Below are 22,073 nucleotides of genomic sequence, written 5' to 3'. Positions count from 1 at the left end.
CGCTTGTCAGGTACAGCTTGTTACTGCACAATGCGATACCGGTTCGAGGTCCGTCAAAGTTCGAATGGCAGTACAGGATCCGGGCCAGCGGGCCTGCCTCCTCTTCCCTGCCAGAACACTCGGTGTTGAAACCGTCCTTCTTTGGTTTCAATGGCCATGACGAGCGGGGTCTGGGCCCAAGCCATTGGCGAGATTCGACTCGACAGTGAGCCGCCGTTGTCTGAGAATGCGGTTTTGCTGGGGCAGGTGGATCCCGCGGGCGCACGGTAAATCATGCTTGGGCAGCGGACTAATCGGATCAGCCAGGCTCCTCCAGGTCCTCCGCCAAGACCAGAGGAAAGTGACAAGGACTGCCCGACAAGCAAGATCTTTGTGATCTTCCACACACCCCCTACTCCCAGGGGACCCCCAGCAGCAATCATACAACCCTGTGTCTGTGGACGCGCGCCTTCTTGCTCGACGCCATCCTCCTCACCACTGCTGTCAACTTGGCAAGGTGTGTAACCCGTCTTTCTGCCGGTTACTCATTTTCCTCATGTAGCGCGTCCTCGAGAGCAGCTTGGCCCTGCCGCGAGCACTTCGAAGGCAAGCGTGGTGAAGACGGCCATACGATGTTCCGAAGGACCGGCGGCTTCTTTGAGGCTAGTGGAATCGTGGAGCTCACCACGCCCAGGAACACCTGCATCGTCATATCAACCCCCCTTCCAGATCCTGCTGCATAAGCCGTCGCGATGCTTGTAGAGCTACAGTCTCGCCCTCCAAGTGACTTGTCTGTTCTGCGTAGACATAGCCCACCACCCTTTGTGGACAGCGGTACCAGCGGGTATCCGCTCTTCCAAGTACCTCGACGGCTCAACCAGTCCATGTAACCCCCCATGCTGATGATGTCCGAGGCGAGGACAGTGCCACAAGGCATGCTTTGGGCTTTTCGCCTCGCTTGACGACATATAAACGCGGACTTCAAAGGGTATCCGCAGTCTGAAAACCTCGCATGCAGCAGGAATCATCGAACAAAGCAACTGCGCTTCCGACTGTCCCTTCCCAAGATCTCATCACATTCACGGAAGCTCTACGCCCCAGTGGAGATCACTTGTCATCCTTCTGGATAATGTCAAACCCCCGTGTCGTTATCCCCGCACACCCACAGTACGTTTCTGATCCATGCTGTAAGGCTGCTTTGCTGTTCCTGGCGCTGTTACCAGGCAAGTTCCGCTATAGCAATCTTTCGTTATCCGCAGGCCGTTTCCGATCGGTTCCACCAGCGCGTTTTGGTCATCGTCCGTGATCCAGATTCTTCCCAGGGCGGCAGCAACGCAGCGACAAGAAACACCACCAAAAAGTGGCCTACAGGGGTCCGTCCACGGCTGGCAACACGGGAATGGTTCGACGAGGACCCAGTCCAGATAGATCACCCATAATAACCAAGGCACCGTGAGGCAGCAGGTCCACTGATTCGCAACCTTTGAGCAACTCGGTCCTCTCGCGCTTGTTTCCTCCCTGGGCCCTTGAATGCCGTGTAGAGCTGTCCCTACCAAGACTGTCTCCGCCAATTTGCAAGGGTGGGCTCCTGTCAGTGAGTTTCAAAACTGCCGGGAGCGACTTGGCCCCATCCGACCACTACACCACCAGTCTGCATCTATCAGTGCGGCTGCTTTGCTTCCATCCTCCGTTCTGAACCTTCCTTCCTTTCACTAGGTTGACCTTCTTGTCAGTCCAAATTTATCAACAGGCACACGGGCGTCGACCGCATCGTCATTCTTTTGTTACATACACACTCCTTTGCTTCTTTCCTTCACTATACACTTCTCGCCTGCCGGATCCTTTACAGCCGTCTTGCTTGCCGGACCACACACATCACACTGTTTCTTCTGGCTTGGCCCCAAAGATCGGCACCATCAATCTGATCTTGCAGCTGCCTTGTTATTGTCCCTCGAAACCGCCTGGTTGACCAAGTCGGCGAATTTTACCAACGCAGTACAAGGTCAATATTTCCAATGCTCGTGGCCAGGCAATACGCATCAGATCAGGATCGCTGGTCCAGCAAGTTTGATCCTTTGTCCGGCAAATCGAACTACTCACGCATGTCGAACTACAACGGCTCTCCGTCGTTGCAGTCCAGCTGGAGCGGTCACATCTCGACTGTCACCAACACTGAGAACGATCTCTACGGTCCGACTGGCGAGCCAGCCACCAGAGGAAGTATTCACGATGTCACGACTTCACGAATGCAAAATGCCAACCAATTCGGCGCTTTGCCCCAAATTACGATTGCAGAGCCTACACGCTCCGTCGGTACAGCCGCGGAAGCGCAAGGAATTACTGCACTAGGCGTGTCGCAGCCGCGAGCTGACATGCAAGACTTAAGACGACCAGAGCGGGACATGCATGGCTTAACCGTCGACGTTCAGTCGTCAAACGAGAGCTCTGCGAGGCGCCATCCGACCACCATGCCGAGCACATTTGCTCCACATGGCACCCCCGGCACTCATGCCCCTCCAATGGCTTCGTCATCGAGGAGAGACGACGAAAGTGAGATGGCTCGTGCCAAGGAAGATGGGGACGCTGGTGAGGATGACGACGATGATATGCTCGATGTGGAGGGCGAAGTCTCTGGTCGACCGATGACTGCAGCTGAGCGTACCGCAGCCCGGAGGAAGATGAAGCGGTTCCGGTCAGTACACCGAACCTCTCTATCTGCGTTCCTGCCGCTGGATATTGACATTTACCAGGTTGACGCACCAGCAAACACGTTTCCTCATGAGCGAGTTCGCAAAACAACCCCACCCTGATGCTGCCCACCGAGAAAGACTTTCGCGCGAGATCCCGGGCCTGAGCCCCCGACAAGTCCAAGTTTGGTTTCAGAATAGGTATGTTTCCACATTTCCTTACCGACTCATGCAATGTGCTGATTTTGCTGACCTTCTGAAAGGCGAGCCAAGATCAAGAGGCTCACAGCGGACGATCGGGACCGTATGATCAAGATGCGCGCAGTGCCCGATGACTTCGACAATGTTCAAGCACTGCATTCGCCATATGGAGCGGTGCATGGCTTGGGAACGCCGATGGTATCTCCAAACACCTTTGCTACTCCATCGTATGGAGATCACGCCATGATGCGGCCAATCCTGGCCGATCCCAGCCGCCGGATTGAAGGAGATACTGGACTATCTCCAGGAGCACTAGGCTCCAGCTTCGGTGCCCTTGGTGCATACCAATCGACTACGCCGCTACCCCCGGCAGATTTGCCCTCGCCTCTGTCGACTTCACCCAACGAACGTAGATACTTCTCCAGCCAGATGACAAGCCCCTTGAGCGCAGGGCAAAGAACTTCAAATCCATACGGACGTGCCGCTGGCCCCGAAAGCGAGGGCCACTTGCAGACTAGTCCTCAATCGATGCGCTCGCTGCAACCACTTCATCTACGCGAAACTCTGTCCCGAGCGAGATCTGAGTCCATCCAGTCCCCTCTTCGGTCGAGCATGTCGTGGAAAGGGGATTCGATCGACTATAACGCGTATTCTGTCGGGCCCGGTAGCCCTAGTGGCCCCAATCGCCAGCAGCCACTGTACCAAGCGGATCACTACGAGACTAGCTCCTATCTTCGTGAGTTGAGCGAATCCGGTGCGAAGATCTCAATGAAATTGTGCTGACCATCGTGAACCTGACAGCATCTTCCACAAACATCAACTACTCGAGCGTTCCACCCCCGTCGCTGCACCAGCCGCAGCGAAGTCGGTCGACTCGACTACGGGCTGCAACAGCGTCTATTCCGCTTGGCCTGGATCTTCGCAACCAGTACAGGTCCATGGCTGGGAACCAGGGTGTGCAGCCGCCGCACTCTGCCATGATTCAGCGATCAAGCTCGACTGCTCCTTACGGCAGCTCTAGCAGCTTCCCATCTGCGCCATTGACTGCCCCGGTCGACTATACTCAGCCGAGAACGCCGGGAATCCGCACGTCTGGTGCTGACAGCTACTCCTTTCCCCAGATGAGCGCGCCGATTGCTCCGCCGCCCGATTTCGGCCAAGCGATGCACTCTGGCAGTGGTTTTGCGGCGAGCACCAGAACCCCTATGAGGGATTCCTTTGACAATCACAGCCATCTTAGCGGTGGTCAGCACACTGCTGCAGCTTCCGACGATTTTGCCAAGACTCACGTCTGATTTCAAGGTGTTACACAGATAGGCTGGCACATACACAGCCCTTGTGTTATACAACAGGCACTTCTCTATGCCGTCTAGCAACATTTGGCTGTACAGGCAGCACCGTTCACAAATACTCCATTGCGCTTTTGGCCGCACGCGTTCAAGTAGAGCCAAGCTGCTCCTTCAAATCCATTTCTCACGGCGCGGACTGTTTACGTTCATCCCTCTTGGCGCACAACCAGGTCTTGTCGACTCCTTTTTCGTTTGAACTTTTCGGGGTTTCCCAGTTTGCCGGCCGCTGGTACCACTCGGTTTTCGCATGCACATATTTTTCTTGGGCTGGAACTCTTTCATTTCTACAGCTTGCGACTCATTCGGAGGTGGCTATGTAGGTTGTATCCCACGTTGGAGCACCGCAAGTATCTGGTCATCACACGCAGAGTCGTACAGCATCAATACAGCAAGACGACAAAAAAAAGAAGTCAACCAAAAGCGAGGTCTTTTCTCTTTTCCGAAGAGAGCCATCGCATTTTTCTTATCACACCTTACATCGAAAATTCTTGGGAAGGCGGGACTTTTTCCATTCATCTTTCGGGTTCGAGCGCTTTGCGAACATTTCGTGTCTCGTTTCCTGTGCAGGGGCGGTGTGCGTGCAGCTTGCGGATTGTGCCCTTCTTCACTTCTTGTGTCTCTTCTTCCGATAGTTTCAGGGGTTTATTGCACTTTGCAGCACATTACAGAGCTATATCTACATTGCTCCAAGACTTTGCCGCTAGGGATAGTCTTTGAGGGACGGTTCATCCTTGGACTCGAGCAATACATAACATTTCTCTTTGCCGCGTGCATATTTCTCAAGGACACAAAACGCGTCGTGACTGGCTGCGTGTGGGGGAGTTGACGGGGCCACAGGTTGGGAAGCACGTCCTCACAGTGGCTCCATGTCAGTGCTGCTCTCCCTCAGTGGCGTGCTCATCTTGATATTCAGGGACATGGGCAGGCACATGTAGTTGCACGACATATTGATGGTGGTGGTGGTGGTGCTGCTGCTGCTGCGGGTACGCCACCATGCAAGGGCGATTACGAGCCATCGATCGACCCTGGACGGTAATCCTGGTTTCTGTTGTCACTGCCAAGGAGAAACGCCTCCGTGCACGACAAGGACGCCCGCCACCCGGAGGCAGTATGAGTTTGTTGCATCTCATGGCAAGACTCGTCATCCACACAGGTATGATGGCAGGGCGGTATTCTAGGGTTTTGGCAGAAATCAGTATACGGAGACTGGGCCTGAGAAGGGAGGAACGCCGGTGCAAGCTCCCCCCCCGGAATGGCATTGCTTGCGGAGTGCAGTTGAGTTACACTAGACATCGAGGGTCTCGGGAGGGCAGGTGTTGTCTCATGAAGTCCAAGGTGTGAGAGCACTGTGGGTGGTGGCAATAGCCCCCGTCCACGTTCAGCCGGGAGAAAACAACAACAACCTTGTTTGAACAGAAAGTACACTTGGCAGCTTTTACCACATGAGCTGCGTAATTCACGTCGGTTTCCTTCTTGGCAGAGCTCTGGGCGAATCAACCACCGGCCTTCTTTGGACGCATCAAACCTGTCATTGAGACGAACCCTCGCTTTTTCCCGTCGGCATGGGGGTGAGAGGCCACCCCCGCATGAGCACTGCCGAGCCGCCAGCAAACATATATTTCGGTAGGCCGCAGACCGCGAGATTTCTTAAAATATGTCAGATAACGGTCTTGCATGCATCCAGCTCTGAAGGCGCCATCGGTGTATGTGTGTATGCATATGGGAAGGGGGGTGGCTAGAGGCCGGGCTGGGGGCCAGGAGGGCGCATGAGGAGCTGTCCGTCAAGCAGGGATATCGTGGTCAACGTGGAGTGGCTGAGCTCCAGGCGAGCGGCTTGAGTGACTGTGCGACCAGACTGGGGCAGGATGTGTCGCTGGGCTGACAGTAAGACTTGGGAAGTCAGAATGGAAATGGTTGGTGTGAAGAGCCTGTCGGACCTAGGTGAGGTATACTAAGTTGTACTCCTCGATGAGCAGAACTTTGGTCGACGCCAATGATGGCGATATACTGGCTAAGCCATGGCGATTGACCATTGCATAATTACTTTGAAGAAGTAGCTCATGAGTCTAGAAGCGTCATTATCTTATCATCCATGTCCGTCGCACCGCGAAAAGGTCTCCAACGGAAGCATGCATTCGACGGGCAGCTGCCACAAGGAGGCACCACGCATCCGCCAGCTTCGAGTATGCCTTGCGGATGATACATGGGTGGTGATGTGACCAGACCGTGTTGTGCTTTCTTCTGAAGGGTGACTCGCCGACACTGTGACTATTTTGAGGACGAGAGCTGAAATACCGGGACAGCGGCAAGCGGCAGCGCAGCCGCATTGTCTTGCAGTTTCCTCATATCTGGCGAGCGAAGCCAGTTTCATTGTCGCCGCCCTCCAAAGTCAATGATAGGTCAACAGCCCAAGCCCGGACAAATTTCCCAGCCCTGACAGGCTGCAACTAATTGCGCATCGCATACGTGCATCCGCGTGGCCTGATATTGTTGGAGACAAGGCTGGGTACATTTCATGAAACATTCAGCTAGTCTACCCGCCTGGCTAATGCTAGTACTCGCTATTGGTGCCCTGGCGGCCCGTGACCCAGGGAGGCGGGCATGAGGCGTGTCACTATCACGACAAGCTTGGACACCAGCACAGTGCCAAGTTCTAGTGTGACATTGGTGACACAAGCACAAACAATAAGCGCGGCCTCGGAGCTTTGTCTGGCTGCAACATCGGTCCATGTCTTAGGTTTGAGGCAGTTAGCCGTGTTGGTAAGGCTGACCAAGGCATATTGACAATTTTGGTCAAGGAGGTGATGGAGTTTTGGAGACGTGAGTAGTGGCGCGTAGCTTGGCAATCTTGATTCGTGTTGATGTCCATTCACAGACCCTGCTCCTTGTGCGTTATTACTGCCATGGCCGGGTCTTTAAAATTGTCCAAACACCTTTGAATGTATAATTGTTTGGTTCATATTGTTTCTGCTGTGGATTGTGCTTGGGAGGTTCATCAGATCTGTCAGGGAGACTTGTTGCGTACGGGCCACGGTTTTAACTTTTCGCTACCCGATGGGCTCATGGGCAGTAAATGTTCAGAATAGCTTGCGCATCTATGTCTAGTAGTCGTAGAAGCCCTTGCCGCTCTTCTTGCCGAGCCAACCAGCGTCAACCATTTTGGCAAGGAGGACACTGGGCCGGTACTTGGAGTCACCCGTCTCCTGGTGGAGGACCTTCATGATGGCCAAGCAAGTGTCCAGGCCAATGAAGTCGGCGAGCTGGAGAGGGCCCATGGGAACATTTGTTCCATTCTTCATGATAGCGTCGATGGAGTCGCGGTCGCCAACGTTCGTCTCGAGACAGATGACCGCCTCATTGATGTATGGCATCAGGATGCGGTTGGCAAGGAAGCCTGGCGAATCAGCCGAGACTGATGTGACTTTGCCCATGGCCTTGCAGAACTCGACGGCCGTTTCGAGCGTCTCTGCGCTGGTCTGCAGACCGCTGATGATCTCGACACCCTTTTGCACGGGGACCGGGTTCATGAAGTGCGTCGAGACCACGCGGGAGCTGGCAGACGTGTCCTTGGGGTCTTTGGTCGTGGCAGCGGCGATCTTGGTGATGGAGATTGAAGAGGTGTTGGTTGCCAGAATGGCATGCTTGGGGCAGACCTCGGCCAGCTTGGCGAAGATGTCAAACTTGAGCTGGGGGATCTCGGGTACCGCTTCGATGACGAAATCGACACCGCCGAGCTCCTCAATGGAGGTCGTTGGCCTGAGAAGGCCGCGGGCCTTGTCGGCCTGCTCCTGGGTGATGCGCGATTTCGACACGTCCTTGGAGAGAAGTTTGTCTGTGCCAGAAGTCAGTGGATCTGCTGGGCGTTTGGCGAACCCTTGGATTGTGCTTGGAAAATCTAACCTGCGAAGCCGAGGCCCTTGTCCAGCGATGCCTGCGACGAGTCGACGAGCGTGACGGGCACGCCAGCCTTCTGCGCAGCGACCAGCGCGATGCCCAAGCCCTGGGAGCAGCAGCAGGATGGTTAGATGGTGTTGCCTCGTGGTTCTGAGCGAGTATCACATGTCAAAGCAGCTCACCATCTGCCCGGCGCCGATTACACCGAGACTCTTGACCTGCGAGGCATTGCGGGCTGCACTCGAGCTGAACAGCCGGGTTTGGCCCGCAAGCTGCGCGGCCGCCTTCCTACCGAGTTGGCTGGCCATTGTTGTCGTTGTGATCAAAGTTGTGTGTCTGCTCAGAATGTGGAAGCAGCGGAGTCCACGCAGAAAGGGTTGCGTCTGGTCTGCAGCCACCAGAGGGCCGAAGAGCCGGCCGGGACGGTTAACCTCGGAGTGCAAGATGTGGGGTCCTACATAGCTCAGTGTGGGGGACCTCAGGCGCGAGCGGCGTGCCCCGATAAGAGCTGTGTGTGGGGTTTATCAGGTACCTCCGTACCTGTTCAATGGCTGCCCCTTTGGGCGGGCCCTGCGAGACGCGTTGGACCTAACCTGAGACGCGCCTGTCGACACCGCGTTAATTGGCTATGCCACCGCTCGACCCTCCAAACAGTTGGTAGGACTCGATGTTTTGAAGCAGCCGCCGACAGTCCTGCCGAGTCTTTATGGACATCTGAGCCACAAGCAGAGTGCGCAACCCCGACGCCATGGACGAGTCTCAAGATATTGTGCACCCGGAGGTGCGGGCACACATCAACAGTCTCGTCTCTGCGGTAAGTGCTCACAGCCCAGGACCTTGGAGCTCGTCGCTGACTTGTCCTGTCGACAGCTCGGAGGCTTTAGTACCTTCGAAGATGGACGTTACGTCCTGGGTGATTCTGCCCTGGAGGTCCTCCGCGACCTGAAAAAATGGATACGATTCTACGATGAGAAGACGAACCGGATGGACGTCGCCCGATGCCTCTACGACGCGAATGTCCTCGAAGGCGACCTCCTGCACATCCTGGCGTCATGGCCGGAAAGCGCAACAGACAACAAGTTCAAGTCCAGAGCAGCATTGGCCTGCATCGAAATCCTCGTGCCAATGACCTGGCCCCTCGATCGCGACGTTGAGATAATGACTGTCAACCACCATCGACACATGCCTGTCCTGCAACTCGCTCAGATCAACTACAAGCGGCTTATCATAAACTTCGACGCCGCCCAGATCCTCCATACCGCCGTCAGGACGGCGCTTCCGTCCATGGCTTTGCCTCGAACCGAGCGGACCCCGCGTGATGAGGGCATCATCAAGCTCGTACTCCTCTTCCTTCGGAACATTGCAATGATTGCTCCACCGCCCAACGTCAAGTACGACGGCGACGAATCACAGATATCGCGATCAGCGCTTCTCGACGCCTTTTCGTACCAGGACATCCTGCTCACAATTCTCACTCTGGCCTCCAATATGGGCGAAGACTTCAACCAGGAGTGCGTGATCGTGATGGAAATCATCTTTCATCTTGTGAAGCGTGTCGACGTGACAAAGCTGTTTATGGAGGAGAAGGAGCTCAGCAAGACCAAGGCGAACGAGCTTGCTAGCATGATGAGTAAAGAGGCCGCGATGCATCGACCTTACAACCGGAGAGCACCGTCCAGGCACAACCGGTGGGGCACCATGATATGGATGGACCGAGGCGATGGCAAAATGTCGGTCGTCTCAGGCCAAGACGCACTCCTTGACGCGGCAACGAGGCAGCAAAAAATGGATAGTGCAAAGGTGTTCCGACCTCCGAGGCGAGCACGCAAAGACGAGATGGAGCCCCGTGAGCTTGGCCCGCCAGTATCTTTGAACACTCGGGCGCGCACGCAGCTTCGTGGTTTCGTCGAAGACTTCCTAGACTCCGGCTTTAACCCATTATTCCATCTCATAAGGAAGAGGATGGAGGAACAGCGGGAATACATTCTCGAGTATCACTACCGCCAGTTTTTCTACCTGATCTCTTGGTTCCTCGAGGCTGAGCGAGTCCGCAAGAAGGCTTCTAAATCGAGCCAACCGACTCAAGGAGAGTCCGACGTCAGGAGTTACAACCTAGTGGCCAGTGTCCTCAACCAGGAGACCTTTGTCATGCTGAACCGATCGATGTCTGACGCAATTGAAGGCAAGCGATGGCATGAACTCAGTGCAGCCATGAGATGCTTCACGCAGATTCTCCTTACCGTTCAAGACATGTCCGAGTCAGGCAATGAAGACGACGAGGAGATCGCAGACAATATTCTGAACCGCATCTTCTATGAAGAAGAAACCCACGACAGAGTAGCACAACTCGCGCGGAGCTACAAGGATCAGGACTTCGAGTACCTCGACGCATGCATCGAGCTTACACATACTTATATGCGCGTGCTCGAAGCCTATTCGAAGCAAAACACAGACTTGCAGATACGATCTCGGCGGAGAGTACGGAAGAAGAAGAAGGCGGCCAAAGCTGCGGGTGAGGACGGCGCTGATGACATCGCGCCGGACGTGGAGGATGATTCTGAGAACGACGGAGCGCACGCGGAGCGTCAGACAAAAGAACGAAAGTTCGAATTCGCCAGATTCGCGAATCGATTCGTCACCCAGGGTGTTGTCGACACCTTTGTCAGCTTCACGAAATTCTATCACGACCTCAACGAGTCGCAACTCAAACGCGCGCATCGGTACTTTTACAGAGTGGCTTTCAAGCAAGAGATGAGCGTGATGCTCTTCCGTGTGGATATTATACACATGCTCTACAACATGATCAAAGGCCCGGAGCCCTTAGACAAGGGCAACAGCACATACAAGGAATGGGAGGAGTTGGTGAAGCAGATATTGAGGAAGTGTATGCGCAAGATCGAGGATCGTCCGCAGCTCATCATCGAGATGCTCTTCTCCAAGATCAACGCCACTGTGCATTATCTCGAATTTGGCCATGAAAAGCAGACGATATCGACGTCACAAGTGAAGCCTGCTGCAGAGCTCGAGTTCAAGACAGCTTCCGAACGCGATAAGCAGATTGGGATTGTGGTAGGGACATTACTCGACAAGAACTTGGCACACCACATCAAATGGGTGAAGGAGCAGTTGTCCAGCGCGCTTAGCGAGCGGCAGGCTTGGGAGGCTGCAGATAAAGCCATGGCTTCTACAGAAACACCTTCAGCAGCAGTGGAAGGCGTAGAAGAAGGAACACAGCCAGCAGAGAGCGCCACAAAGAAAGAGGCACCTTTATTCAGTAAGTTATCCCATGCTCATTCTCTGCTGGATTTTGCTGACTTTCGCCAAAGCCGTGCAACCTGGAGACGACGCTCGGCAAACAGCAGTCTTCAAAAATGGCCACTTGCGACTCTTGATGAAATTGGTCGGTATGGAGCGGCTTGCACCACTGGTCGACGAGACACTTGGGTCGGCCTGGATTATTCCGGGTGCAGTCGAAACGGACCACTTGCAAGACTCGTTGGATTATATCAGCCAAGCAGAATTCGAGCCTCCGACATTCGAAAATGGTCTGCTTGCAGAACACCAGCTGCGCCGCAAGACAGCCCCACGTAAGAAGGCTGCATTCGATGACGAGGACGATGTGCTACCAGACAACGATGACGATCTCTTGTTTCCTGCTGGCGGGCCAACAGCGAGGAAGTCTACTGCCGAGGAGAAGGAGGCAAAGAAGCAGATAATACGCCGAAGACGGAGACGCGACAGCAACGCCGAAGAGCCGACCGAGGAAGAGCTAGCAGAGAAGGCGCGAATCCGGAGAGAGAAGGAAAAAGAGAAGGCGCGCCGGTTCAAGAGTGACATTTATGTGCACGCGAGCGATGACGAGTCGGACGATGAGCGCTGGGCCGAGTTCTACGCCAACGAAGAGGCTATCCGGAAACGGCAAACCAATACGGTCCTTGGGATATCAAATCCCACAACGGCGGCTGCTTCAACGACCACCACCACCACGACGGCAGATGTCGGCAAGAAGAAGCGCAAGGCCACGACGGTGCTATCCGATGATGATGATGACGATACCAATGAGAGTCTTGCGGAAGAGGATGCCATGCTCGCGTCTCAGGACTCGCAAGCTTCGAGCCCGCGGGTGCGCTCGAACAGGGAGAAGACCAAGAAGAGCCGCCGACGGCAGATTTCGGACGATGAGGATGACGATAACATGTCTTCCTCGTCACCGTCCGAGACAGGCGAGACACCGCTCTCATCCTCGGACTCAGCGCGTGTAGGATCCGTAGGCAGCGACGGCGGCGCAAAGCGCCGTCGACTCATGCTTGAGGCAGCGAAAGCCAAGCTGCCTGAGACCCTGTCCGCTCATACTGCAGGAGTAGACGAGGATGACGAGCATGGCGAAGGTACTTCATCACCAGCGGTCTTGCCGCCTGGTGATGAGGATGTGGCCATGCGCGACGAGGACGACGATGAAGACGTGCCAGTCATCCCCGCCGCGGCTAGTAAGAGAAGAGCTAGGACGCGGGCTGGCTTCATCGTGGACGACAGCAGTGATGACGAATGAGCGCCATGATTCCGGAGTGGAGCAAGGACTCGCCTTTGCCGTGTGGAGGATGAGCGCGAGGTCATCAGAATCGCCCCTGACAAACTGTTGTTCTAGGAGCGCTAGCAAGCTGGCTGGGTGGATGGGGAAGAAATGGGCACGGCCGGATCAGGGACCTATCAATCTTGTTGTTTTGCATTATACCGTGAATCATAGCGAAGGGACATGAACAGATCAGGAAGTTATGGAAATGAAATCTCAGCTTTTGCAACTGCTCTTTTCCAGATCCACTGCCGGGTTACATATGAAGGGTGGTCGTAAAGTTGAGGCTGGCGACTGAGTCTGGATGCGTGCCTTTGTTGTGTGGTAGCTCAGAGGATATGGCTCATCGTACTGGCTGGCTTGAACGCAGGATAACGGCAAGCACCGAGCACCAGGTACCAAGCCCTGTGTAACAAAGGAGGTAAAAAGAAAAAGAAAAAAAAGAGGGAACAGAAAACCAAAGGCCAACAACAAAAGGATCACCTGCTCCAGAAGTGAGCCGTTAACGATCTGGGCATCAACCTTGGCCGTGCTCCCGGTATTCTTGGCGAGACGGGACATTGTTCGCGCTTGAAACTTGTATTGATCGGGATGATCAGCGTGTGGTTCGGTTTCAAGCGCGGCGCGTCACGACAGCGAGACAGAAAACACATGTTCGCGGACGTATTTCATTCTTTCTGGTAGGCAAGATGCGTTTCAGGACGGGGCTGAATTTAACCATGGCCAACGATGAGTGACGAACTTCACAAATGTCGATCCTGCACTGCACCACCCCCTCCACCCTATTCTGTCCTATTCTGTCTAAGAGGCCACACAGCCAACGTGTTTCAGATTGACTTGCGATCAGATGATGGGGGCCGGTCTGATCGACTTAGCAAGCAGGGAGACGACCCAGGCAATCGGCTATGCCAAGCATGCTAGTGAGCGGAACACATTGTTGCCAAACTCCACGATTCAATTAGTGGTTATACTCCACCATTTAGGCGCCATGAGGCATGTCTGTCACACGAGTGCTGTGCCAGGAGAAGGGACCACGCAGTCAAGGAGGTGCGTGCGTGTCTGCCCATTTGTCTTTTACGTCGGCCTGATGTCGAAGACGGCATACGACAGAAAAGGAATCACATCCGGATTCGGCTCGGCTGTATGATTAATATGGAGTACGCCACAGGCCGATCATATCACGTGGTTGGGCATTTTTGACAAGATTGGAACACTCAACCAAAAGGTGAGGTCACATCCATCCTCCTATCAATTATCAATCTTACCAGCAACAGTTGTAATGCTGTGTGGCCATGGCAAGCAAGCCAGAGTGGTGGTGGAGTTCCGGCAACGCTAGCCCGGAGTTTGCTATCTATTGTCTGACCTTGAGGCAGTGGGGCCTGGGTTGGGGAACCGCCGCCTGGGCCGACCTACACGGACAGCGAGTCTTGCAGACCTTGACGGAGTAATCCTGCCGTTCACCGAGAACCCACCGCTCTTGGGCAGCAACGATCGGGGACGTATCGAAACGAGGGGCCGCGTCAGGAGCACAAAAGCAAAGAGAAGGCCCTTGTCATGCAATTTGAAACTTGCAGCTGTTCGGGCCGCCCGGGAGCTTGGATGTGGAAAAAACCTTGCAAGTTGTCGTGCTCTCGGTCAGCGGCCAATTTCATCGTGAGGTGGGCGGTTCCATAGCACGGCAGCAGGGGGGCTTGATTGTTCTATGGGACTGCCTGATTGGGGTCCACGGCTGGACCACCCGACCCGACCGACCCCTGATCGGAGGGCGGCCCCAGAAATGCCAACCTTGAAGGGCCCGCTGTCTATCCCATGTGGAGGCCGGGTGAAGTCGGAGCTTCTGCGAGACACGGAGTGGCTTGGGTTGTTGGAGCTTGGAGCCCCTTTGTGCTCCGCCGCGCAGTCCTCTAGCCTAAGCTTGAACGGGTCCTGCGGGTTTGTATGCCTCGTACCGGGACTCTCTTGTCTGACATTCAGGCGGCTGCGCCGCGGGGGCAAAGATGTTCGGGTCGGTCTGTATCTGCTGCTTCCATGCTCGTGAACGAGATCGAGGCCCGTGGCGGGCAGGAAGACTAGTGACCGAGACGTGCGTGGAAGTGATACCACGATTTGGACCATAGGCAAGCACCCAGACCTCGGGGCTTGCTCAATCTTCGGACCCATTCAGTGGGGGTTTGAGAAACGATTTTCCGTGGTCGGACGTGCCGCCTTTGCTCAACACCACGGGCTCTTAGCCACGCCTCGCACGATTTGGTCGGCCTTCGATCGTCGTCGGTTCGGTTCCTGGCAACCCAGGATCAAAGCTAACAAACCGAGAGACAGGACCCGGCACGCGCACCACGGCTGCTCCGCAAACCAAGACTTTGTCCCGTCAGACTCGTTCGGGATAGGGCACTGGTCATTACCTGAAGGATCCACATGAGTCCCACAACCTCTTAAGCAAATACCCGATGGTCAGGCATTTGAGTCGTCAAAATGCTGCGGCAGAGGCGAATGCTTTGGGAGATCCGGTCTGCACTGGTTGTGGCAATGCTAAAACGTGTTCTGGTCGTTGGTGACTTGCCCCTCTCCAGCATCTTATCTCAGATGACTCCTTGTTCCGTCTCACCTCCGAGTCGTGTTGACAGAGTACGTATCGGTAGTAAGAGAAGTCCCGATCATAGTGGGACTTCTCGCACGTGGAGCCGCCGGGGGTCCTCTCCACGCCTGACTCCAATGCGGAACAGAAATTTTCGCCATGCCTTTTTCGTGATGCGCGAGGGTCATGAGGCCATACTGTCCTGGACTGGCAGGGTCATGGACCACAGTCAGATCGATTTCGTCTGAACATGCGCAGTCGTGGCCTGTTGGCCGATTGCGCTCAAACATTGTTTCAAGATGATCTTTGTTTGACCCCGTTGGATTGGGTACGGTCGTCTCGGAAAGTAGAGTATTCCAGGTAGGGAGCTTTAGCTGTGATCATCCTTTGCTCTTGTGCCGTGTCGCGTGAGCACCGCCCTGAGCCCTACGAGCTGCTGCATGGTCCGATGGGTTCCGGCCAATCCTCGTAGGCCCAGTGAGCAGACCAAGAGACAGAGTCGTCAGCTCAACAAGGACCCATCCTGGCCCGACCGCAAGCAGCTCCGTCCATTTGCGCTATCGCAAGCTTGGTGTGCCTGGCCACCTACCCCAACGGCTTTTCTCATGTAATGGTTATCAGGGTTTGGGGAATTGGTTGGCCATGCTTAGCGTGATCGGCGCAGCTTGTCTTGGCCGGGGAATGTGGCTTGCTGTCGGTGAAGTGTTGAAGAGAGCTCACTCTATGCCCATGGACCTTGAGGTGACTCGAAGTGCAGCACGCGCTCCAGTCCTGTCCAGCCGTTCCAAATTGACGCTCTGATGTGGTCGTCAGAACAGTGAGCCCGACCAGTTCTCTGCATGTCTCTCCGCAACTGCTGGCGACGCCCCCAAACTGCCCCAACAGAACGTCTCCATGTGATTGCAGATCAGTCGCGTGGCATCATATGCCTGATGCCAATGCTTGTGCCGATATCACGTGTGAAGAATTGTCTCTCCTTTGAGACTGGGAGCCTCGAATGCGGGACTGAGTGCGAGGCCTGTCATGTCGAGTCTCGCCAATACAGAACCGGCCGGGCTTCCCCATGATACATGGATGAGATGGGACAGCCAAGCGATGCGTGGACTGGAGCAAAGCAAACAGCGTCTCCAATTTTCCCCAACCCGCAGGCCCGCAACGGGTGAGAGTTGGGGTTGCGCACCAGGAAGGTCTTCCAGGCTCCTTGAGGGCGCAGGTTGTGATGCTGTCAATCCGCCTGGCAGGCTCATAGGCCACAGCCATATTCCAGCCGGGCTTGAGATGCAGTGGTCTCAACGCGATGCTCCCGTGTCCTCCAGGAGCATGCCGCCGTCGTGGGTCGCAAAGGAAACGGCGATGATCGAAGGAGGGGACAGTCGGGCAGGACCGGGTGAGAATGTCTTGCATGGGGGGCCCCTAAGCCCCTTCTAGGGATCCCTAACCGTCCTGCATGGGGGCCGGATGGCGGCCCTTGCGCGGACGCTGCAAGGCAGGGCAAGACCGGGGCCTGCCTCCGTCCGTCGCACAGGGGGTCGAGTCACAGCTAGGGCGATTGTCGGTTGTCGCATGGGCTGCTCACCTGCGATGCCGGCGTACTGGCACGGGTACATACTGGGAAACCCGTCGTGTTGGGTGCAGGACGGTGCCGTCCAAGGTTTTTGTCGAAGCTCGAGATTGCTTGCCACTGCCCTCGTCCGCTTAGCCGCTGTGGGAAGGCACATCCCGTCCAGCACAAACAATCCGCCTGAGCTGAGGAAGGAGCACGCAAGCGCCAAACACAACTCCCAGGGCCAGAGAAAAAAGTCTGCGCTACGCAGCAGCAGCAACAACAACAACGCCCTGGCCTGACTGAGCACGGTGCTTCCTCAACAACTTGCATGACCAGGACGGCCCATCCCAAACTGCCGGGCAGCACTTCCGATACAACGTCGAATCTTACCCAGGAGGGATCAGCCTGGTCCCAGGAGTCCAAACATCCCGCGGAAGCCCGCAACCCTGCCCTGCCCAGGCCCAGCTGTGTGCTGAAACCGCCCCGAAACAGCAGTCGCCATCACCACCGCCGCCGTCCTCCACTGCCCACGCGCACACAGGTCTCCTGAAGCCCCCTTCAGACCCTGTCTCGCCATGGCTGCCAGCATCACCAAGATTGCCACGCTCCGGGTTTCGTCCCGTCTTCCAGCATCGCAGCTCCTGGCCTCTTGCTCGTCCTGCCTATTAAAGAGGCCACCGCCGCCCTCGGCGGCACTGGGACTGATTCGGGCAGCTTCTACCGCATCCGCACCTACTGCAACGCTCTTGGGTTCTCGTCGTACGAGCCGGCAAATTGGTTGTGAGATTATGAGCAGCAGCAGCGCCGCGAGCTCCCCCTCCACCCCGTACAGCATACCTGCGCAGGATCGCAGCAGCCGGGACCTCGTCGACTTTGCACCCTCCCCCGAACCTTGCAGGTGGCCTTCCGAGACTTTCTCTAGCAGAGCTAGCAGCCGGTCTGTTAGTGGCTACAGCACCACCAGCGCCTCCCCAACCCTGCCCTCTAGTTCCGTCCAGAACCCGCAGCTAAACCACCCCGGCCACGCGACCTCCGCCAGTTGGAGCCCGACCCTCGCATCCCTCTCCGGCCTAGGCTCTGCGGCCGCCCCCCTCCGCTCTGCTGCCACCCGCCGTCCAATGGCGTATAACAGTACTTATAGCACGGGCTCGTCAATTAGCTCTGATCCCTCAACTCCACGCTCCTCCCCTTCTGCCTTTGGTCATACTTCTCGCTCCTCTCACTCCTCGGCCACCTCCAAGCGCCTGTCCCTCTCCATCAGCCGTAGAGCTTCCTCTCTCAACCCAATGTCCTCGGTCGACATCGCCGCTATCGAAGAACGCATGAAAATGGCTGCCCTTGACGGCCTCAGAGGCTATGCCCAGGATCACTATGGTGAAGTCCACCAAGACCACCCTACCGCCTACGTCCCCAGCGACGCCGCTGGAGGTTACCAGGTTCTGCGTGAGCCTGCGTGGAACAAGGGCCTCTCCTTCACCCCAGAGGAGCGTGTCAGCAAGAACCTCACCGGCTTAATACCACACGCCATGGAGGACGTCGAGACTCAGGTTGCCCGCTGCATGAAGATGATCAACACCAGACAAACACCCATCGACAAGTACCTGTACCTGTCGAACCTGAAGAGCCAGAACATGGACCTCTTCTACCGTGTCCTCATCGACAACGTCCGCGAGCTGATGCCCCTCGTCTACACCCCTACAATCGGCGATGTTTGTCTCCAGTACTCGACCCTCTACACCCGCCCCGAGGCCCTCTACATCTCCATCAAGCAGCGCAAGTCGATTCGCACTATTCTGAGGAATTGGCCATACCCCAACCCGGAGATCTGTGTCGTCACTGACGGCTCTCGTATCCTTGGCCTCGGAGACCTTGGTGTCAACGGTGTTGGCATCTCGATCGGCAAGCTTGCTCTTTACACTGGCGCTGCCGGCATCAACCCCGAGAAGACGCTCCCCATTGTGCTCGACTGTGGCACCGCCAACGAGACCAACCTCAAGGACCCTCTGTACCTCGGCCTGCGCTCCAAGCGCCCCTCTGTCGCCACTCAGCAGGAGTTCATGGACGAGTTCATGGAGGCTGCTGCCGACGTCTTCCCCAACATGTTTGTTCAGTTTGAGGATTTCGAGACCGAGAAGGCCTTCAACTACCTTGCTCGCTACCGCAACAAGTACAAGTGCTTCAACGACGACATCCAGGGCACTGGTGCTGTCGTCCTGGGTGGTTACATTGGTGCCGTCAACCTCTCCGGCGTTCCCCTCGAGGAGCAGCGTCTTGTCTTCATGGGTGCTGGCTCCGCCGGCGTTGGTGTTGCCAAGCAACTTGTCGAGTACTACACTCGCCGTGGCCTGACCGAGAGGGAGGCCAAGGATAAGTTCTGGCTGGTTGACACCAAGGGTCTTGTGACCCTGGACCGTGGTGACAAGCTCGCCGAGCACAAGAAGTACTTTGCCCGGACCGACAACGGTGGCCACCAGTTCCGCACTCTGGAGGAGGTCATCGAGTACGTCCGGCCGTCGGCCCTCGTTGGTTTGACTGCCACCTTTGGTGTCTTCACCGAGTCCGTTGTCCGCGCGCTTAAGGCTTCTGTGGATGCTGGTGGCAACAACCGCCGCCCCATTCTCTTCCCTCTCAGCAACCCCCTGACCAAGGCTGAGTGTACCTTTGAGCAGGCTGTCCAATGGACTGATGGTACCGTCATCTTTGCCTCGGGTTCTCCCTTTGCTCCCTTCGCCGTCAAGGCTGGCGACCAGGCCATCACCTACTGGCCTAACCAGGGCAACAACGTCTACGTCTTCCCTGGTCTCGGCCTGGGTGCCATCCTTGCCAAGGCTACTCGCATCACTGACGAGATGGTCTACACCTCGGCTGCCGCACTCGCCGAAACCTTGAACGCTCAGGAGATCCAGAAGGGCCTCATCTACCCCAACATTGACCGCGTGCGCGACGCCAGCGTCATTGTCGCCCGTGAAGTGATGAAGGCCGCCCGCAGAGAAGGTGTCAGCGAGCTTCCGGAAGAACAGTGGATTGAGTGGGAAGAGTGGGGTGATGTGGCCTTGACCAAGTTCATCAAGGACAGAATCTACGACCCTCTCAAGTAAGCCAATCCGCCTAGCAAGCGCTTCTTTTGTGTTTGTGCCTACCCGTCCTCTGCGCGGTGGCTTTTAATTGCTGTTCACGGCGTCGGCTTTTTGTATTTGGATGGGGAAAAGTCTGTTTGAGGAAAGGGTGGCACTTCGGTTGTGCAACTTCACACGACGGCCGAGGGCGAGACATGATTCACCGCTTGGCCACTTTACGATATCCCAGTTGTTAACGTTTGACACGTTTATTAGGCCAAAGGGGGTGACGCGCGAACCGCGCGCAGCGTTATAGAGAGGGGAGGCTTTTCAGGTGTTGGATAGATGGGAGCATAGAGGGTTCACGCGATCTGCTGCCGGACGCGACGGGCTCAAGCAGCCCAATTCGATATACATATTAATCTTAGCCTTTTCAATCGAAGCTGGCCATCTTGGGATCTTTTCCCTTTCAAATCCTTGATTGCTTCCTTGATTGCTTCCCCGTCTTTGTGTCAATCTCGCCGTGAAGTCGTCTACCAGTGAGCACACGGCTGGATTATCGACACCATCTATCTGGTGATCTAGTGAATGTGGGGGGACGAACTTGCCCCACACCCCGGCAGTCCCAACCTTCCGGAATAGTCCGGGCAAGGGCCTCTGCAGCCAATGGTAACACGGCAAGAAGCTTCCCTGTGCCTTTCGGCTCGCCAAGCCGACCTCGGGCCTTTCGCACAAGCAACACCACCACCACCGCCGCCGCCAGTTTGGAGAACCGGGGCCAGGAGGCGGCGGGTCCGGGGAACACATGCGCTCCCAGCTGAGGCTGCTGTCTGGTGTGACGCATCCCTTCTCCCCCTTGTCACAGGGGAAGAAGCTGCTCCACTTGGGGCCCGGCGGTCCGTCACTCGGCTATGCATGCATGGTCTCTCGGCTACCCCAGCTTTTCGGCAGCCGGCTCTGGGGAGTGGCCCCCCCTTTCAGAGGATGATGCTAGGATAGGACTGAATTTCTTGGAGGGCGGGGGGGGGGGGGTAGCATGTGCCGGCCAGGTGGATAAGGGGGGGAAGGACACACACAGCTCGGCATTTGGCAGGCCCCAATCACAATGCTGGGCTCTCGGGCAAGAGCTTACTTGCCTTACCCCTTTATCGTTGTGCCTTATGCCCGTTCGGCAGGATTGTTGGTGGCGCGGCAGCTTGGGTACGAAGCTCACATTGTGTGCCGGGTGTTGGAGCTGTATGTGTCTTGCACGTGCCCAGATGACCGAGGGGGGGAAACTCCTCGGCTCGATGGCAGGCTACTTACGCGGTTCCGGGGTCGTCGTGCTTCTGAAGTTCGGGCGGTACTTTTGTGGAACCATTGACTCCCTTTTATCCGCTGTGTGTGTGTGTGTGTGTGTGTGTGGTGGGAGCGCCAACTGCTGTGCGTTTTTGTGATATGATATGATGACTGGTGGTGTTCATGCATAGCCGAGGTATGAGATGTTTAATTCACGGAATTACACGGGCTGAAATTCTCTAGGAAAGATGATGGGACAAAACGGCATGGTACAGGATGTCTGATGTAATTAGGCTGCCTAGGTCTCGGACGTGCATGCATGATGTGTGATGAGACGTCTGTGTCTGGCTTGCTTGTGGGCTTTCACCTCGGCTTACATGGCCGGTTCTCGGGCCGTGGATTGCGAATGGCACTGCGGCATGCTCGTGCCGTCAAGACTATGTGGGCATGGTTTTGCGGCCTGTTTACTCTGGGGATTCCTCGCGTCATTCTCGAGTCGAGCACGCTGGTAAGTCTACGATATCGGGGGGCTGCTTGCTTGTGACTCACAGCGGGCTGGTTTCTTCGTCTATCGTGGCTTGCTGCCTCTAACTCTTAGTGCCAATGTAGCCGCAACTCCTAGCTGCATACTAGCAAACTCTCTCTTTTTGACATGTGGGACTGCGTTGATACTCTATTCCCGTCTTCCGGTCGTCCGGCCGAGTTGTCCAGAACTATGTGATTGCGGAGGCTGGCCCAGTCCCGAGTAAGCCCTGTGGGGATGCATACACTCAGTATGGAATTGTGAATTGCCTTTCGGAATGACACAATGGACGGACTCCAGACTGTCCAGTCTCTAATTGTGGCGCACTGGGCAACGATCAATTCTCGACTAACTAGCGCTTTTCATGTGCTTACACCGTTATGTAAATATGCTTGAATGAGATATTTTTCAAATA

At 55.9% G+C, this 22,073-nt stretch overlaps 9 protein-coding genes across 9 annotated transcripts; 7 read left to right on the top strand and 2 right to left on the bottom strand.

Annotated features, from left to right (window-relative positions):
* The first annotated feature begins 1,706 nt into the window (after positions 1-1,706).
* B0I36DRAFT_102395 (uncharacterized protein) lies at positions 1,707-2,881 on the top strand. The gene has a single exon (XM_046147741.1). It carries the CDS (start codon positions 1,995-1,997, stop codon positions 2,787-2,789), a length of 795 nt encoding a protein of 264 aa, XP_046013754.1. The 5' UTR covers positions 1,707-1,994; the 3' UTR covers positions 2,790-2,881.
* On the top strand, positions 2,711-4,313 carry B0I36DRAFT_102388 (uncharacterized protein). The gene is made up of 3 exons (XM_046147740.1): positions 2,711-2,867; positions 2,930-3,603; positions 3,669-4,313. Exons 1-3 carry the CDS (start codon positions 2,758-2,760, stop codon positions 4,160-4,162), a joined length of 1,278 nt encoding a protein of 425 aa, XP_046013753.1. The 5' UTR covers positions 2,711-2,757; the 3' UTR covers positions 4,163-4,313.
* Positions 4,314-5,126, top strand: B0I36DRAFT_102381 (uncharacterized protein). Its single transcript, XM_046147739.1, has one exon. It carries the CDS (start codon positions 4,464-4,466, stop codon positions 5,040-5,042), a length of 579 nt encoding a protein of 192 aa, XP_046013752.1. The 5' UTR covers positions 4,314-4,463; the 3' UTR covers positions 5,043-5,126.
* Positions 5,127-7,317: 2,191 nt separating this feature from the next.
* On the bottom strand, positions 7,318-8,418 carry B0I36DRAFT_241441 (3-hydroxyacyl-CoA dehydrogenase; the record flags this gene model as incomplete). Its single annotated transcript, XM_046149845.1, has 3 exons — positions 7,318-8,048; positions 8,117-8,216; positions 8,293-8,418. The coding sequence occupies 3 exons, from the start codon at positions 8,416-8,418 to the stop codon at positions 7,318-7,320; spliced, it is 957 nt and encodes a 318-aa protein (XP_046013751.1).
* A 324-nt stretch (positions 8,419-8,742) lies between these two features.
* B0I36DRAFT_320343 (timeless protein-domain-containing protein) lies at positions 8,743-12,972 on the top strand. Its single transcript, XM_046153543.1, has 3 exons — positions 8,743-8,924; positions 8,981-11,384; positions 11,437-12,972. Exons 1-3 carry the CDS (start codon positions 8,859-8,861, stop codon positions 12,657-12,659), a joined length of 3,693 nt encoding a protein of 1,230 aa, XP_046013750.1. The 5' UTR covers positions 8,743-8,858; the 3' UTR covers positions 12,660-12,972.
* A 2,024-nt stretch (positions 12,973-14,996) lies between these two features.
* Positions 14,997-15,564, top strand: B0I36DRAFT_102353 (uncharacterized protein). The gene has a single exon (XM_046147738.1). The coding sequence runs from the start codon at positions 15,153-15,155 to the stop codon at positions 15,501-15,503; it is 351 nt and encodes a 116-aa protein (XP_046013749.1). The 5' UTR covers positions 14,997-15,152; the 3' UTR covers positions 15,504-15,564.
* A 1,350-nt stretch (positions 15,565-16,914) lies between these two features.
* B0I36DRAFT_320339 (uncharacterized protein) lies at positions 16,915-20,331 on the top strand. The gene has a single exon (XM_046153542.1). It carries the CDS (start codon positions 17,377-17,379, stop codon positions 19,897-19,899), a length of 2,523 nt encoding a protein of 840 aa, XP_046013748.1. The 5' UTR covers positions 16,915-17,376; the 3' UTR covers positions 19,900-20,331.
* Positions 20,023-20,872, bottom strand: B0I36DRAFT_102338 (uncharacterized protein). Its single transcript, XM_046147737.1, has one exon. The coding sequence runs from the start codon at positions 20,662-20,664 to the stop codon at positions 20,188-20,190; it is 477 nt and encodes a 158-aa protein (XP_046013747.1). The 5' UTR covers positions 20,665-20,872; the 3' UTR covers positions 20,023-20,187.
* B0I36DRAFT_320336 (uncharacterized protein) lies at positions 20,873-21,313 on the top strand. The gene has a single exon (XM_046153541.1). The coding sequence runs from the start codon at positions 21,018-21,020 to the stop codon at positions 21,291-21,293; it is 276 nt and encodes a 91-aa protein (XP_046013746.1). The 5' UTR covers positions 20,873-21,017; the 3' UTR covers positions 21,294-21,313.
* The last annotated feature ends 760 nt before the right edge of the window (positions 21,314-22,073 follow it).

Source organism: Microdochium trichocladiopsis (genome assembly GCF_020744255.1).
Source record: "Microdochium trichocladiopsis strain MPI-CAGE-CH-0230 chromosome Unknown B0I36scaffold_4, whole genome shotgun sequence".
In the NCBI taxonomy this organism is placed as follows: Eukaryota; Fungi; Ascomycota; class Sordariomycetes; order Xylariales; family Microdochiaceae; genus Microdochium; species Microdochium trichocladiopsis.
The sequence above is the reverse complement of the archived record's forward strand: the minus strand, read 5'-3'. Positions and strand labels throughout refer to the sequence as shown.